Source organism: Neoarius graeffei, chromosome 9 (assembly GCF_027579695.1).
Source record: "Neoarius graeffei isolate fNeoGra1 chromosome 9, fNeoGra1.pri, whole genome shotgun sequence".
Classification (NCBI taxonomy): domain Eukaryota; kingdom Metazoa; phylum Chordata; class Actinopteri; order Siluriformes; family Ariidae; genus Neoarius; species Neoarius graeffei.
In genome coordinates this window covers 43,351,314-43,367,540 of record NC_083577.1, presented here as the reverse complement: position 1 = coordinate 43,367,540, position 16,227 = coordinate 43,351,314, and the positions used below count along the sequence as shown (strand labels likewise).

At 48.4% G+C, this 16,227-nt stretch overlaps 1 protein-coding gene across 13 annotated transcripts in view; it reads left to right on the top strand.

Moving 5' to 3' along the window:
- Positions 1–16,227, top strand: part of pou2f1b (POU class 2 homeobox 1b) — a 56,301-nt gene that overhangs the window by 17,564 nt on the left and 22,510 nt on the right. For 10 of the 13 annotated variants that reach the window (XM_060929557.1, XM_060929549.1, XM_060929553.1 and 7 more), the window contains exons 2-3: positions 15,571–15,619; positions 15,756–15,822. The exons of the other annotated variants lie outside the window; for them this stretch is intronic. In XM_060929557.1, the coding sequence (XP_060785540.1) occupies positions 15,784–15,822 (39 nt within the window). In that variant the 5' untranslated portion in view covers positions 15,571–15,619; positions 15,756–15,783. The remainder of the gene's footprint in view (positions 1–15,570; positions 15,620–15,755; positions 15,823–16,227) is intronic. 13 annotated transcript variants of the gene reach the window in all.

The window sequence follows — 16,227 nt, the reverse complement described above, 5'->3', positions numbered from 1 at the left end:
AGAACATACAAACTCCACACAGAAAAGCCCTCGTCGGCCACAGGGCTCGAACCCGGACCTTCTTGCTATGAGGCGACAGCGCTAACCACTACACCACTGTGCCGCCCCATAATGTATATATGAGAGAGAGACATATTGAAAAATGTGAGTGACTGTTAGGGATTTGCTGGGATTCGAACCTGGTTCGTCAGTGTGATAATCCAGCAAACCCCCACTAGGCCACCAGGGGGATGACTCAAATGCAGAGGCGTGAGGCGGAAGTAGAAAAAGTATCAAACAACAGTTTATTTACACTATGTACAATATTTACAATCCGATGAAAAAACAAAAAAAAAAGAAAATCCAAAAGCTCAGAAGATAACAAAAATAAAAATATCCAAAGGTACAAAACAAAAGCCAAAAAACCAGAAAAGCAAAGTGCAAAACAAAGAACACGGTACAGAGGAAACTGGAGATAAACATAACAGCACAAAGACTCCGTGACAAGAGGACTGAACTCAGGGGGTATAAATACACAAACTACTAAACAGGCAATTAACACAGACACAAAACACAGGAACAGTGGTGGCCTCTAGAGGCCAAAACAAACATGACATGCAAAGGAAATAACAGTGGCCTCTAGAGGCCAAAACAGTCCCAGTCCTAACAGGACCCCCCCCTCTAGGAGCGTCTCCTGACGTTCCCAGGGCGATCCGGATGGGCCGAATGGAAGTCCCGACACAGTTCTTTATCTAGGACATCCCGAGCAGGAACCCAGCAGCGCTCCTCAGGACCATAGCCCTCCCAGTCCACCAGATATTGCAACCCGCCACGGACCCGGCGGGAGTCAAGCAGGCGATGCACAGTGAACACAGTCTGACCCTGGAGGATGCGGGGGGGTGGGGGGTTCCTAGGGGCAGGGGCATACGTAGACGTCAGTACGGGCCGCAACAGGGAAACATGGAAAGTGGGGTTGATCCTTAGAGTCCGGGGCAACTGGAGCCGGTAGGAGACAGGGTTCACCCTGCGCACCACCTTGAAGGGGCCAATGTAGCGAGGAGCAAGCTTGCGGTTCTCCACCCGCAGCGGAAGGTCCTTAGTGGACAGCCAAACCCGCTGCCCTGGGCGGAAAGCGTGTGCAGGTCTTCTATGGCGGTTGGCCTGAGTCTGGTTGGTTCTGGAGGTCTGTATGAGGGTCTTCCTGACCTTGCTCCAGGTCTTGCGACACCGTCTCACATATTGGTTGACCGAGGGCACCCCCGTGTCCTCCTCCTGGTCCGGGAACAGAGGTGGCTGGAACCCGAATTGGCACTGGAATGGCGACAGCTTGGTGGCCGATGACTGCAGGGTGTTGTGGGCGTACTCCGCCCATGGCAGCCAGGTGCTCCACGATGTCGGGTTATCCATAGCCAGGCCTCGCAGGGTGGTTTCCAGGTCCTGGTTGAGCCTCTCCGTCTGACCATTGGACTGTGGGTGAAACCCAGAGGAGAGGCTGGCAGTGGCTCCGATGACCTTGCAGAACCCGTGCCACACTCGGGAGGAGAACTGGGGCCCTCGGTCTGAGACGATGTCCTGTGGGAGACCAAAGACTCGGAAGACATGATTAAACATAAGTTTAGCTGTTTCAAGAGCAGAGGGGAGTTTGCACAGTGGTATGAAGCGGCAGGCCTTGGAGAATCTGTCAACTATGACCAAAATGACCATGTTACCTTGTGACTCAGGGAGACCTGTGATGAAGTCGACTGCCACATGGGACCAGGGACGCCGGGGAATGGTCAGAGGATGCAGGAGACCCTGGGGACGCTGTCGCGGGTTCTTGGTTCTGGTGCAAACCTCACAGGACAGGACAAATGACCTTACTTCCTTCTCCATGTTAGGCCACCAGAAGCGTCTTTTCAGGAAGTCCAGGGTCCTCCGAGCTCCCGGGTGGGCGGTGAGAGGGGAAGAGTGACCCCACTGGAGAACCTTGGCCCGGGCTTGATGTGGGACGTACAAGAGGCCCGGTGGCCCCGTCCCAGGACCGGGGTCCTGGCGTTGGGCTCGTCGGACAGCCTCCTCAATACCCCAGCGGACAGGGGCCACAATCCGGGACACAGGGATAATAGGCCCGACTTCACTCTCCCTATTAGTGGCAGAGAACAGCCTGGACAGTGCGTCAGGTTTGGTGTTCTTGGAGCCGGGGCGGTACGAGAGGGTGAAGTCAAACCGACTGAAAAACAGGGCCCACCTAGCCTGTCGAGGGTTCAGTCTCTTGGCTTGCTGGAGGTACTCCAGGTTCTTGTGGTCTGTCCAAACCAGGAATGGATGTTGTGCTCCCTCCAGCCAGTGCCTCCACTCCTCAAGGGCCAGTTTGACCGCTAGCAGTTCTTGATCCCCCACATCGTACCGGGACTCCGCAGGACTCAGGCGGTGGGAGAAGTAAGCGCAGGGGTGCAGCTTTCCTTCCGAACGTTGAGAGAGCACCGCGCTGACACCACTGTCCGAGGCGTCCACCTCCACGATGAATGGTTGGGAGGTGTCCGGGAGGACCAGAATGGGTGCCGTGCAGAAGCGGTCCTTGAGGTCTTTGAACGCCTTTTCCGCCTGAGGAGACCAGACATAAGATCCACCTGTCCCTTTGGTGAGGTCCGACATGGGTGCTGCTACAGAACTGAAGTTCCTGATGAACTTGCGGTAGAAGTTAGCGAATCCTAAGAACCGCTGAACCTCCTTAATGGACTTGGGAGTAGGCCAGTCCTGGACGGCCAGGGTCTTGGCAGGGTCCATTTGGAGTTGGCCTGTCCGTACAATAAATCCCAGAAAGGAGACCTCGGGAACATGAAATTCGCATTTCTGGGCCTTGGCGAACAGATTGTTCTGTAGCAGCCTCTGGAGAACCTGGCGGACATGGTGGCGGTGCTCCTGCACGGTCTTGGAAAAAATAAGGATGTCGTCGAGGTAGACAAAAACGTACAGGTTAATCATGTCCCTTAAGACGTCGTTGATTAGGGCCTGAAAAACAGCTGGTGCGTTGGTGAGTCCGAAGGGCATCACCTGGTATTCGTAGTGCCCAGACGGGGTGTTAAAGGCAGTCTTCCACTCGTCTCCCTGTCGGATACGGATGAGGTGGTATGCGTTCCGTAGGGCCAACTTGGTGAAGACGGTGGCACCTTGGAGCAGGTCGAAAGCTGTGGACATCAGTGGAAGGGGATATCGGTTGCGCACAGTGATCTTGTTCAGGCCCCTGTAGTCAATACATGGTCGGAGCCCCCCATCCTTCTTGCCGACAAAGAAGAAGCCGGCACCAGCAGGTGAGGTGGAGGGTCGAATGAACCCAGAGACCAGGGCGTCTTTGAGGTATTCCTCCATGGCCTTGCGTTCTGGCTGAGAGAGGGAAAACAGTCTGCCATGAGGAGGGGTAGTCCCAGGGAGCAAGTCAATGGCACAGTCGTAGGCCCGGTGCGGAGGAAGAACGGCGGCCCTGCTCTTGCTGAAGACCTCCTTGAGATCCCAGTACTCTGTGGGAACTTGAGATAACTCGGTGAGATCAGGGGGCTCGGCAGGAGACACAGGAGAGCTAGAGAGCAGACAAGAGGCATGGCATGCAGAGCCCCATTCCACAACCTGGCTTGTTACCCAGTCTATGCGAGGGTTGTGGCGAGTAAGCCAAGGAAGGCCTAGAATAACTGGGAACTCAGGTGAAGGAATCAGGTGTAGGGATATTTCTTCCTTGTGGCCTTGAGACTGGAGGAAGACTGGAGAAGTAACTTGGGTGACTCTTCCATCACCTAACGCTTGGCCATCGAGGGCAGACACAGACAGTGGGACTTCAAGAGGTGCAGTCGGAATATTGATGCTTTGGGCGAAGTGAATATCCATAAAGTTCCCAGCCGCCCCTGAGTCTAACAAAGCTTGACAAGAGTGGACAGACTCACCCCAGGAGATGGAGACCGGGATGTAGATTCCTTGGCCAGGGAGTCCGGGAGAGAGGGTAGGCCCCGTCACAACCCTCCCTCGGCTGGACGGGGCGGTCCTTTTCCCAAGAGTTCGGGACATGATGCTCAGAAGTGACCAGGCTTGCCACAGTAGATGCAGCACTTGTCCCTCCTTCTGCGCTCCCTCTCAGATGCGGAGAGGCGAGTACGACCCACTTGCATGGGTTCTGGACAGTCACTGAAGGAGGTAGACGGTTTCCAGGTAGAGGTAGGGAGGCCGGGGGGCTCAAGGCTTGGTGGCGTTCTCTCATCCTGTTGTCCAGACGAATAGCATGTGAGATGAGGGTTTCGAGGTCACTTGGGCATCCAATAGAGGCCAGACCGTCCTTGATGGGGTCAGACAGACCATGGTGGAAGGCTGACACCAGGGCAGTCTCGTTCCATCCACTTACTGCTGCGAGCGTTCGGAACGAGATGGCGTAATCTGCGACGCTTCCTCCTAGCCGGATGGACATGAGCTTTCGGGCTGCGTCGGTACTGATGTCTGCCTGATCGAAGACCCGAAGCATCTCTTCAGAAAACAGCTGGAAATCAAAGCACTCAGGTCCCTGTCTCTGCCAGATAGCAGTAGCCCAGGCTCGCGCCTTACCAGCTAATAAGGTTATCACAAAGGCAATCTTGCGGCGATCCGCAGTGTAGGTGGTAGGCTGAAGCTCAAAGGTGAGTTGACACTGGGTAAGGAACTCTCGGCACTCACTGTGCTTGCCGTCATACCTCTGTGGTGCAGGAAGGCTGGGTTCGCGAGGTGAAGAAGGCAGCATGGCAGGAGGCACTGGAGCAGGATCAGGATGAGGAGATGCAGGCAGAGATGTCAGCTGTGCCAGGGTTTTCCCAATTTGCTGAAGCAGTTCCTCATGGCGAGCAAGGGCCTCACGTTGGCTGGTGAGCGTACGTCCATGAGCGTCCATGGTCGCTCCGAAGCGTGTCAAAGCTGCCATAATTCCCTGAAGGTTGGCCGGGTAGACAGTTGAAGCAGCCTCTGCTGAGTCGGTCATGACGGAGTCTTTCTGTTAGGGATTTGCTGGGATTCAAACCTGGTTCGTTGGTGTGATAATCCAGCAAACCCCCACTAGGCCACCAGGGGGATGACTCAAATGCAGAGGCGTGAGGCGGAAGTAGAAAAAGTATCAAACAACAGTTTATTTACACTATGTACAATATTTACAATCCAATGAAAAAAAAAAGAAAATCCAAAAGCTCAGAAGATAACAAAAATAAAAATATCCAAAGGTACAAAACAAAAGCCAAAAAACCAGAAAAGCAAAGTGCAAAACAAAGAACACGGTACAGAGGAAACTGGAGATAAACATAACAGCACAAAGACTCCGTGACAAGAGGACTGAACTCAGGGGGTATAAATACACAAACTAAATTGAACACAGGTGAAAATAATCAGGACTAAACAGGCAATTAACACAGACACAAAACACAGGAACAGTGGTGGCCTCCAGAGGCCAAAACAAACATGACATGCAAAGGAAATAACAGCGGCCTCTAGAGGCCAAAACAGTCCCAGTCCTAACAGTGACACATCATAGTTTAGCCTTCAGCTGTTGTAATTATGCAGTAATTCTGTGTCATGCTTATAGCTGTCATTAATTAATGTGTGTGTGTGTATATATATATATATATATATATATATATGTGTGTGTGTGTGTGTATGTATGTGTCAATACGTTGGCTTATATATCTCATCTCATCTCATTATCTCTAGCCGCTTTATCCTGTTCTACAGGGTTGCAGGCAAGCTGGAGCCTATCCTAGCTGACTACGGAACCCGGACCTTCTTGCTGTGAGGCAACAGCGCTAACCACTACACCACTGTGCCGCTATATATATATATATATATATATGTATATATATAAGCCAACGTATTGACACATTCACAAACAAAAAGTACACAAGTTAGTCAAAACAGTAAATTGGTTTCCTCACGAGGGACATCTCATCTCATCTCATTATCTCTAACCGCTTTATCCTTCTACAGGGTTGCAGGCAAGCTGGAACCTATCCCAGCTGACTACGGGCGAAAGGCAGGGTACACCCTGGACAAGTCGCCAGGTCATCACAGGGCTGACACATAGACACAGACAACCATTCACATCTACGGTCAATTTAGAGTCACCAGTTAACCTAACCTGCATGTCTTTGGACTGTGGGGGAAACCAGAGCACCCGGAGGAAACCTACGCGGACATAGGGAGAACATGCAAACTCTGCACAGAAAGGCCCTTGCCGGCCACGGGGCTCGAACCCGGACCTTCTTGCTGTGAGGCGACAACGCTAACCACTACACCACTGTGCCGATATATATATATATATATGCCAACGTATTGACACATTCACAAACAAAAAGTACACAAGTTAGTCAAAACAGTAAATTGGTTTCCTCACGAGGGACATATTGAAAAAAATTTCACTCAGTGTCCCAGATGTAGTTCGTTTGAAAAATATGAGTGACATATTTCCCAGTAAAACATTTGGATAAATATTAAAGAATAAATATTAATCTTATATGGACACGAGTGAAGAAAAATTCTACTTGTATTTATTTTTTTCTCAAGGGGAAACCTTGTTTTGTATGATTTTAAATATAACCTTCAAGGGTTCCCCAGATGGAGAAATGAAAAGCCTTGTGATACCAGATTAAATGTACTGTAATAAAAATCAATGCATGGCGAATCAGTTGGCCTATATCATAATTTATCCTCCAGTTGTGGTAATTCCGTGTCATGCTTATTAGCTGTCATTAGCTAATGGGCGGGGGCGGCACGGTGGTGTAAGTGGTTAGCATAGTCACCTCACAGAAAGAAGGTTCTGGGTTCGAGCCCAGCGGCCGGCAGGGGCCTTTCTTTGTGGAGTTTGCATGTTCTCCCCGTGTCTGCGTGGGTTTCCTCCGGGTGCTCCGGTTTCCCCCGCAGTTCAAAGACATGCGGTTAGGTTAATATGGGATGGTCTTGGGCTGAAGTGCCCTTGAATGAGGCACCTAACTCCCAACTGCTCCCTGGGCGCTATTAGCATGGCTGCCCACTGCTCTGGGTATGTGTGTGTGCTCATTGCTCACGTGTGTGTGCATGTGTGTGTTCACTGTTTCAGATGGGTTAAATGCAGAGAGGAATTTCACAAGTGTGTGATGAATAAAGTTGTGCTTTCCTTCTTTCTAATAGGGTTTAAGAAGGATTGAAAAGACTAATTTTGGGACAAGGTCTTGCATTTTCTGTATTTTCATATAGTCTTTCTTGAAGTTTTCTTTCAAACTCTGGTCTCCAGAAGACTTGAAGTTTGGGGTAGCTAATCATCCTTTCTTGCAGCTGAATACCTGAATTACGCAGCTCAACATGGCTGAGTCAAAGGCATACAAAGGTGCTGCTAGCAGCTGCCATACTACTCATGTCCAGGGGCGTCACTAGGCCTTTTTTACTGGGGCACGTGCCCCAGTAAAAATCAACTGTGTCCCAGTAAGAAAATGTTGAAAGATTTTCGTAACAAGCTAGTTTCTTTGGCAGATCATTTATCTACTGTAAGTTGTAGGACAGAGTGTGTTTCAAACTTCTATTGCCTCTTCTTTCTAACTAATTTTCTGATTGGTCTGGGAGATTCTCACTGTAAACATAGCGTGCGTGTGGCATGCCATGAGTCCATTTAGCCTACTAGAGAGATGAGTCTACTCTTTGGATGAGTTAGAGAACGGGCTCTGGATGAGTTAAGGTAGCACGAAGTTTTTGCAACAAAACTAAGCAAACCATATTCTACAAACCCATTAAACTACATCGAATTAAACGATATTAAATTACTTTTCCAGATGGATATCAGACAATTCTTCTCACGAAGCAGAGACAGGGGCAGGGAAACAGTGACAGATGAGGAGGAGGGTGAGAGAGGTAAGATTAAGGTTGTAGGCTATGTGCTAGTCAGTCATAACTGACCAGCTAAGTTCGTGAATCGTGAGAGTTGAGGTGACACGTTTAGCATCAGCATGCATTAAAAGCCCAAATGCCAACAATACATTTTTTGGGGACTGGGATGTGTTTTCCGTCTCGTTGACCTATTCCTCGCGTAACTTCATCCACGAGAGCATGAGAATTATCCACTTTGCATAGGTTGGGGACAGGAACGTTAAGGTGCATTGCAGGGCTGCCAACTTTTCAAAATTCTTTGGAGTGAGATTTTTTTTTTTTTGGGGGGGGGGGGGGGGGGGTCGACGGCAAAATTTTTCCGCACACCATGCAGTAAGTGGGAATTTTGTATTCAGTTTGATATTCACTTGTCCCCCTGCATTCTGGTGTTTTGTTTGTGGGTCGTCCAGCTGGAGATGGACAATGGGGGGGAGGGGGGTTGAGATTTTGGATTTAGTAGATGTTCCTGCATTCTGGTGGATTTTTGGAGTGGCCTGCTGTGCCATACCTACATTCTTACACACCCTGACTTGCCAGGCCTTCAGCTTGTGGCCAACAAAAGCACCAAGTTTTAGCTTAAAAGCCCCCACACTAGAAAACTACAGATGACTGCCAATGTTCCTGTAGCCCTATAGACCTGTGTTTCAGATTTAAAGGCAAGTTCATGTTTGAAAATATTTCATCAGCTAAGCCTAAACACCTTCTGAATTGAAACTAAATGTTAAGTTTTTAATAACTGTTGCAAAAAATAAGTCTTGCAACAGTTTATTTAGTTTGTTTATTTAGTAAACAGACTAAATAAGCCCCTCCTAGAACTGCCACCTTATTGTGGTGGAGGGGTTTGTGTGCTTGAATGATCCTAGGAGCTATGTTGTCGGGGGCATTATGCCCCTGTCAGGGTTTCCCAAGGCATACAGGTCCTAGGTGACAGGCCAGACCAAGAGCAGTTCACCAAAACCCTTATGGAGAAACCACTGAGGACCGTGACGTTGCCCGGTATGGCACAGCCGGGGCCCCACCCTGGAGCCAGGCCTGGGGTTGGGGCTCGTTTGCGAGCGCTTGGTGGCCGGGCCTTTGCCCATGGGGCCCGGCCGGGCTTAGCCCGAAGAGGTGACGTGGGCCCGACCTCCTGTGGGTTCACCACCCACAGAGGTAGCAGTAGGGGACTGGTGCAGTGTGGATTGGGTGGCAGTCGAAGGCAGGGGCCTCGATGACCTGATCCCCGGACACAGCGGCTAGCTGTTGGGACATGGAATGTCACTTCACTGGGGGGGAAAGAGCCTGAGCTTGTGCGGGAGGTTGAGAGGTACCGGCTAGAGATAGTCGGGCTCACCTCAATGCACAGCTTGGGCTCTGGAACCCAGCTCCTCGAGAGGGGCTGGACTCTCCACTTCTCTGGAGTCGCCCATGGTGAGCGGCGGCGGCTCAGCCGCCATGTGTTGGAGTTTACCCCAGTGAACGAGAGGGTCGCCTCTCTGCGCCTTCGGATTGGGGAGAGGGCTCTTGCTGTTGTTTGTGCCTACGGGCCGAATAGCAGTATAGAGTATCCGGCCTTCTTGGAGTCCCTGGGAGAGGTACTGAGGGGTGCTCAGACTGGGGACTCCATTGTGCTACTGGGGGACTTCAATGCTCACGTGGGTGACGACAGTGACACCTGGAGGGGCGTGGTTGGGAGGAACGGCCTCCCCGATCTGAACCCGAGTGGTGTTTTGTTATTGGACTTCTGTGCTAGTCACGGTTTGTCCATAACGAACACCATGTTCGAGCATAGGGGTGTCCATAAGTGCACGTGGCACCAGGACACCTTAGGTCGGAGGTCGATGATAGACTTTGTTGTTGTTTCATCTGATCTCTGGCCCTATGTCTTGGACACTCGGGTGAAGAGAGGGGCTGAGCTGTCAACTGATCACCACCTGGTGGTGAGTTGGATCCGCTGGCGGAGGAGGAAGCTGGACAGACCTGGCAGGCCCAAACGTATGGTGAGGGTCTGCTGGGAACGTCTGGCCGAGCACTCTGTTGAGGAGGTCTTTAACTCCCACCTCCAGGAAAGCTTTTCCCAGCTTCCGAGGGAGGCGGGGGACATTGAGTCTGAGTGGACCATGTTCTCTGTCTCCATTGTGGATGCAGCTGTTCGGAGCTGTGGCCGCAAGGTCTCCAGTGCCTGTCGTGGCGGCAATCCCCGAACCCGGTGGTGGACACCAGTAGTAAGGGATGCCGTCAAGCTGAAGAAGGAGTCCTATCGGGCCATGTTGACCTCCGGGACTCCTGAGGCAGCTGACGGGTATTGGCAGGCCAGGCGTGCTGCAGCTCGGGCAGTTGCGGAGGCAAAAACTCGGAACTGGGGGAGTTCGGGGAGGCCATGGAGAAGGACTATCGGTCGGCCTCGAAGAAATTCTGGCAAACCGTCCGGCGCCTCAGGAGGAGGAAGCAGTACTCTGCCAACACTGTTTACAGTGCGGGTGGGGAGCTGTTGACCTCGATTGGGGACATTGTCGGGCGGTGGAAGGAATACTTTGAGGATCTCCTCAATCCCACCGTCATGTCTTCCATTGAGGAGACTGAGGCTGATGACTCAGAGGTGGACTCGTCCATTACCTAAGCCGAAGTCACTGAGGTGGTTTGCAAGCTCCTCGGTGGCAAGGCACCGGGGGTGGATGAGATCCGCCCCGAGTATCTCAAGTCTCTGGATGTTGTGGGGCTGTCTTGGTTGACACGCCTCTGCAACATCGCGTGGCGGTCGGGGACAGTGCCTCTGGAGTGGCAGACTGGGGTGGTGGTCCCTCTTTCTAAGGAAGGGGACCGGAGAGTGTGCTCCAATTATAGGGGAATCACACTTCTCAGCCTCCCAGGGAAGGTTTACTCCAGGGTACTGGAGAGGAGAATTCGACCAATAGTCGAACCTCGGATCCAGGAGGAACAATGCGGTTTTCGTCCTGGTCACGGAACACTGGACCAGCTCTATACCCTTCATAGGGTGCTCGAGGGTTCATGGGAGTTTGCCCAACCAGTCCACATGTGCTTTGTGGATCTGGAGAAGGCGTTCAACTGTGTCCCCCGTGGTATTCTGTGGGGGGTGCTTCGGGAGTATGGGGTTCGGGGCTCTTTGCTAAGGGCTGTCCGGTCCCTGTACGAACGGAGCAGGAGTCTGGTTCGCATTGCCGGCAGTAAGTCAGACCTGTTCCCAGTGCATGTTGGACTCCAGCAGGGCTGCCCTTTGTCACCGGTTCTGTTCATAATTTTTATGGACAGAATTTCTAGGCGCAGCCAGGGGCCGGAAGGAATCCTGTTTGGGAACTACAGGATTTCATCTCTGCTTTTTGCGGATGATGTTGTCCTGTTGGCTTCTTCAAACCAGGACCTTCAACATGCACTGGGGCGGTTTGCAGTCGAGTGTGAAGCGGCTGGGATGAGAATCAGCACCTCCAAGTCCGAGGCCATGGTTCTCGACCGGAAAAGGGTGGCTTGCCCTCTCCAGGTTGGTGGAGAAGTCCTGCCTCAAGTGGAGGAGTTTAAGTATCTCGGGATCTTGTTCACGAGTGAGGGAAGGATGGAGCGTGAGATCGACAGGCGGATCGGTGCAGCCTCCGCAGTGATGCGGTCGCTTTACCGGTCCGTTGTGGTGAAGAAGGAGCTGAGCCAAAAGGCGAAGTTCTCAATTTACCGGTCGATCTACATTCCGACTCTCACCTATGGTCATGAGCTTTGGGTAATGACCGAAAGAACAAGATCGCGGATACAAGCGGCCGAAATGAGTTTCCTTCGCAGGGTGGCTGGGCGCTCCCTTAGAGATAGGGTGAGAAGCACAGTCACTTGGGAGGAGCTCGGAGTAGAGCCGCTGCTCCTCCACATCGAGAGGAATCAGCTGAGGTGGCTCGGGCATCTTTTTCGGATGCCTCCTGGACGCCTCCCTGGGGAGGTGTTCCAGGCATGTCCCCCCGGGAGGAGGCCCCGGGGAAGACCCAGGACACGCTGGAGGGACTATGTCTCTCGGCTGGCCTGGGAACGCCTTGGTGTTCTTCCCAAGGAGCTGGCCGAGGTGTCTGGGGAAAGGGAAGTTTGGGCTTCAATGCTTAGACTGCTGCCTCCGCGACCCGGTCCCGGATAAAGCGGAAGAAGACGAGACAAGACGAGGCAAAAAATAAGATTGTCCCTCACTGACTATTCATTATGCATTTAAGGGCTTTCCCCACCACTGGGTTCAGCAGAAGATTGGCATGGGGAAAAATATCAACAGCAAAAGAACAAATAAAATGCTTAAACAGTAAGCAAAATGTGCATGTGCTACAAGAAACATTAAAATGATTAAGTTTGAACAGTATTGAAACACAAAAAGCTGAACCTTGGCCATAGGTGGGAATGTGCACACAAAGTTGGGCTTAAAAATTTTGGTCATACTTACCCACTGAAAGTTTATATTATTAACCTTACTTTCATGTTACGGCACGGTGGTGTAGTGGTTAGCGCTGTCGCCTCACAGCAAGAAGGTCCTGGGTTCGAGCCCCGGGGCCGGCGAGGGCCCTTCTGTGTGGAGTTTGCATGTTCTCCCCGTGTCCGCGTGGGTTTCCTCCGGGTGCTCCGGTTTCCCCCACAGTCCAAAGACATGCAGGTTAGGTTAACTGGTGACTCTAAATTGACCGTAGGTGTGAATGTGAGTGTGAATGGGTGTCTGTGTGTCAGCCCTGTGATGACCTGGCGACTTGTCCAGGGTGTACCCCGCCTTTCGCCCGTAGTCAGCTGGGATAGGCTCCAGCTTGCCTGCGACCCTGTAGAAGGATAAAGCGGCTAGAGATAATGTGAATGTGTGTGTATATTTAAAATAAATAAAATAAAATATTAAAATTCACGGACAATATTAATAACAATGTTGATATTTGTAATATTATTTATTTATATTTATAGTTTGTAATAAAATTTATTTAAATTAAAAATAGGTTATATACGTAATTTTCCTGCACCTGTTTTAGACGTCTTGATGACGTCCTAAAAAGTCACCTTGTCTGACGTTAAAATTTTCAACTACATATTGACGTCCACATAGGGTCGTAGTTAGACGTCTAAATAGCAGACCTAGTTTGCACGTCATTTAGAAGTCCAGAATTGGTCTTGGACCGACGGACGCAATAAAGACATGATCTGCACGTCCATACGACGTCTAATGTTTAGTGGGTAAATAAGCTATATTAATATATTTCTTATTAATTTATTTCTTATCTATGTTTCTTATTAGTAATAGAGCATTCGTCAGGGCCTGTTATCTGACAAATATTCTCTACCTGTCTTGCCCTCTTTGAAACCCTGTCTCCTCAGTATATTGTTCTCTGTCTTTTTTTTAATTATTCACAAGTTCAAGTTCTTTGATATTACAGGTGACCATGCTTTATTTACTTTAACTGAGCAATTACATACATCATAAATAATTAAAAATAAATACCCTGTAAATAAACAATAGGTATGGTGGCTAATGGCTCTTCTTGCATTTGTAATATTATCTCTTACTTGCTTTATTTTACAACATTTCCAGTATGGCTTCAAATAAAGTCATAAAGTATGATAACATACAGTAAACAAACTAAAAATGCACCTTAATAAACGTGTGCTAAGGAGGTGCTCTCCCGTGCTGCTTGTTGGGGAAGATAGAGGCTGTGGCACGGCAGTAGGCCTACACTGCAAAAACCCGGCTTACAAAAACAAGAAAAAAAAAGTAATAAAATTAGGAATATTTTACTTAAAATAAGCAAAATTATCTGCCAACAGAACAAGAAAATTTGACTTGGCAAGATTTTTAAAAACAAGTAAATATATCTAGCTTTAGAAACCCCTTAGATGTCTTAAAACTAGTGTATTTATACTAAAAACAAGTAAAGTTGTACTACTCATTTTAACATGCTAGATACTTTGTCCCCCAACCAACAGTTTGACTATTTCATCTGGGCATATTGGTGTGCTCTGTTTAAGTAAGTGTTTATACCAACTGAGACCGCCAAATAAATCAAAATCAAAACAACAAACCAATCCATTTTATAGCCTATTTTTGTTGCCAGATTGACAATACAACAGTTCATTTAATTTAGTTATCTGTTTTGTGTTAAGAGATTAAAAGAAAGGATAAGATGCTTGAAATAAGAAATTCTGACTTTGACAAACTTGTCATGGTTAATATAACACCGATGAAATTATGGTAATTCTCATTTTAAGACAGAACTTACTCATAACCAGTAATAAAATCTCAATAACTAGTTATAATGCCTTATTAAGATAATTGAGGGAAAAAATGCTTAAAGTAAGTGAAATACTCTTACACAAAACCTGCCTGGAAAGGAGAATTATCTTGGCAGACAAATAACAAGCATATTTTGTCTTGATTTAAGATATTTAATCTTGGTTAGATTTTACTTTTTGCAGTGATAATGATTTAGCATGCCTAGTACACAGCTCTCGATATGGCATTAAATATTCTCACAACACTTATAGGCTAAAACAATTAAGAAACTTTATATAGGTTCATAATTACGCCAGTAACGCCACACATTGGCATGCATATGTACAAACCTGTCTGAGACACCCGTCTTCAACTCGGATACCTTCTTCTCTCTCCTCTTCCTCTAAATTGACGGTAGGCAATTATCCAACTTCCGGCGAGTGCAGCATCATTAGATGCGCCACCTACCATAGGGGAGTGTGTACAGAAGGGAACACCTCTCTGCCTGTTTAGCCGTGCGTAAGGCGTAATTGATCAATCGCAAGTGGTTGGTGTGACGCAATGGGTAGCCTAGATCAGATAGATAAACTAGATTTTTTTCTAGCGTGAGAAATCGGCGGTATGGCGTGTGAGCATGTGAAGACAATCAAATGCATGTGTCTCACGCTCATTGCGTGAGAGTTGGCAGCCCAGGCATTGGGGGGGGGGGGCATTTTGTGTGTGTGTCGGGGGGGCAGTGCCCCAGTAAAGCTTAATTCCTAGTGACGTCCCTGCTCATGTCTGCCCATGGAACACAGATATTCATACCTGTAGGCAATTTAGAGTAGCTAATTAACCTAACTCTTTGGACTGTGGGGGAAACCGAAGCACCCAGAGGAAACCCACACAGACAAAGGGAGAGCATGCAAACTCCACACAGAAAGGTCCCCTTCAGCCACTGGGCTCGAGCCCAGTACCTTCTTGCTGTGAGGTGACCGCGCTACACCACCGTGTCACCCAAATGGTGATACAGTAGTTTATTGAAGACTGTGATGTAATTTCAGGAAACTCAAATATGTCTTTTATATTTCATGTGTTTACGACTTCCATCGGGTCAGGAAAAAAGTTACCAGATGTCACATTGTTACAAATGTCACATGCCTTTTCCATCTCTCCGTATAACTGAGCTATGTGAAGTGCAAAAACTCTGCAATATTAATTATTTTATGCATAATAAGCTTGAATGTCCTTGATGGCTATGATGTGCCCACCCTACTTTTTCTCCTCAGAAGTGTCTGTAATTTAATTCAAATGGATAATTTGCATGCAATTAATATTCTGTGTCCATGGTTACTCATACCGAAACTCTCAACATTGTTTATCTTTGTGGCATTCAGTCTGCCTTTCAATAAAACACCACTAATGAGTTCCATATTTAAAATTCCATATTTTAAATTCTGCAAATTAAGATATTTGCATAATATCAGCACACTGACAGCTTGTAAAAGCAAGGAAGATGAGAGCTATTTTCTGCTTGTTTTCAGCAGTGTTTTTCAGACTGGCTTTGACATGATTTCTTCTGCTTACTTTGAAGTGAGTATTACAGAAAAACGAAAGCAGTGAGGAACTTGTTAACATTTAGTGTGTTGGTATCCAATTCAGTCCTTAAAATCAAACACAGTATGCAAAGCCACAAGTATCTTTTATATTTGTATTGTGTTTTCTATAGCCTCTTTAAGAAGTAGGCAGGGAGGCATATGACGTTTAGGCAGGAACGGAACATTATTGGTTTGCAGGTACGCCATTTCATCCTTTCTGCACTTGCATCTTTTTTTGGTGCCAATAATTTGCTTAATATAGTACATGAATAAACATACACTTAGTCATCTGGCAAAGTAATTTGCAAACGTGAATTAACTTCTTAAAAGAACCACTAATGAGAGCTGAAGTTAATCTGGATATGCTAATCATAGTGTGCGCTCCATGATGGAATTAAAGCTGCAGAATTGGCTGGATTTGATCAGTGGAGTGTGTTGAAGCTATAAGGGGGCTGTGATGATGATGAAAGAGGCTCCAAAAGCAATTTCCTACTTTTGGATTAGAAGAGTCCCGGGGGGGGGGGGGGGGGGGGGGGGGGATTTTTAATGTAAACTATATCATGCTATATGTAGTAGGTTTTTAAATTCAAATGCAGCACTTAT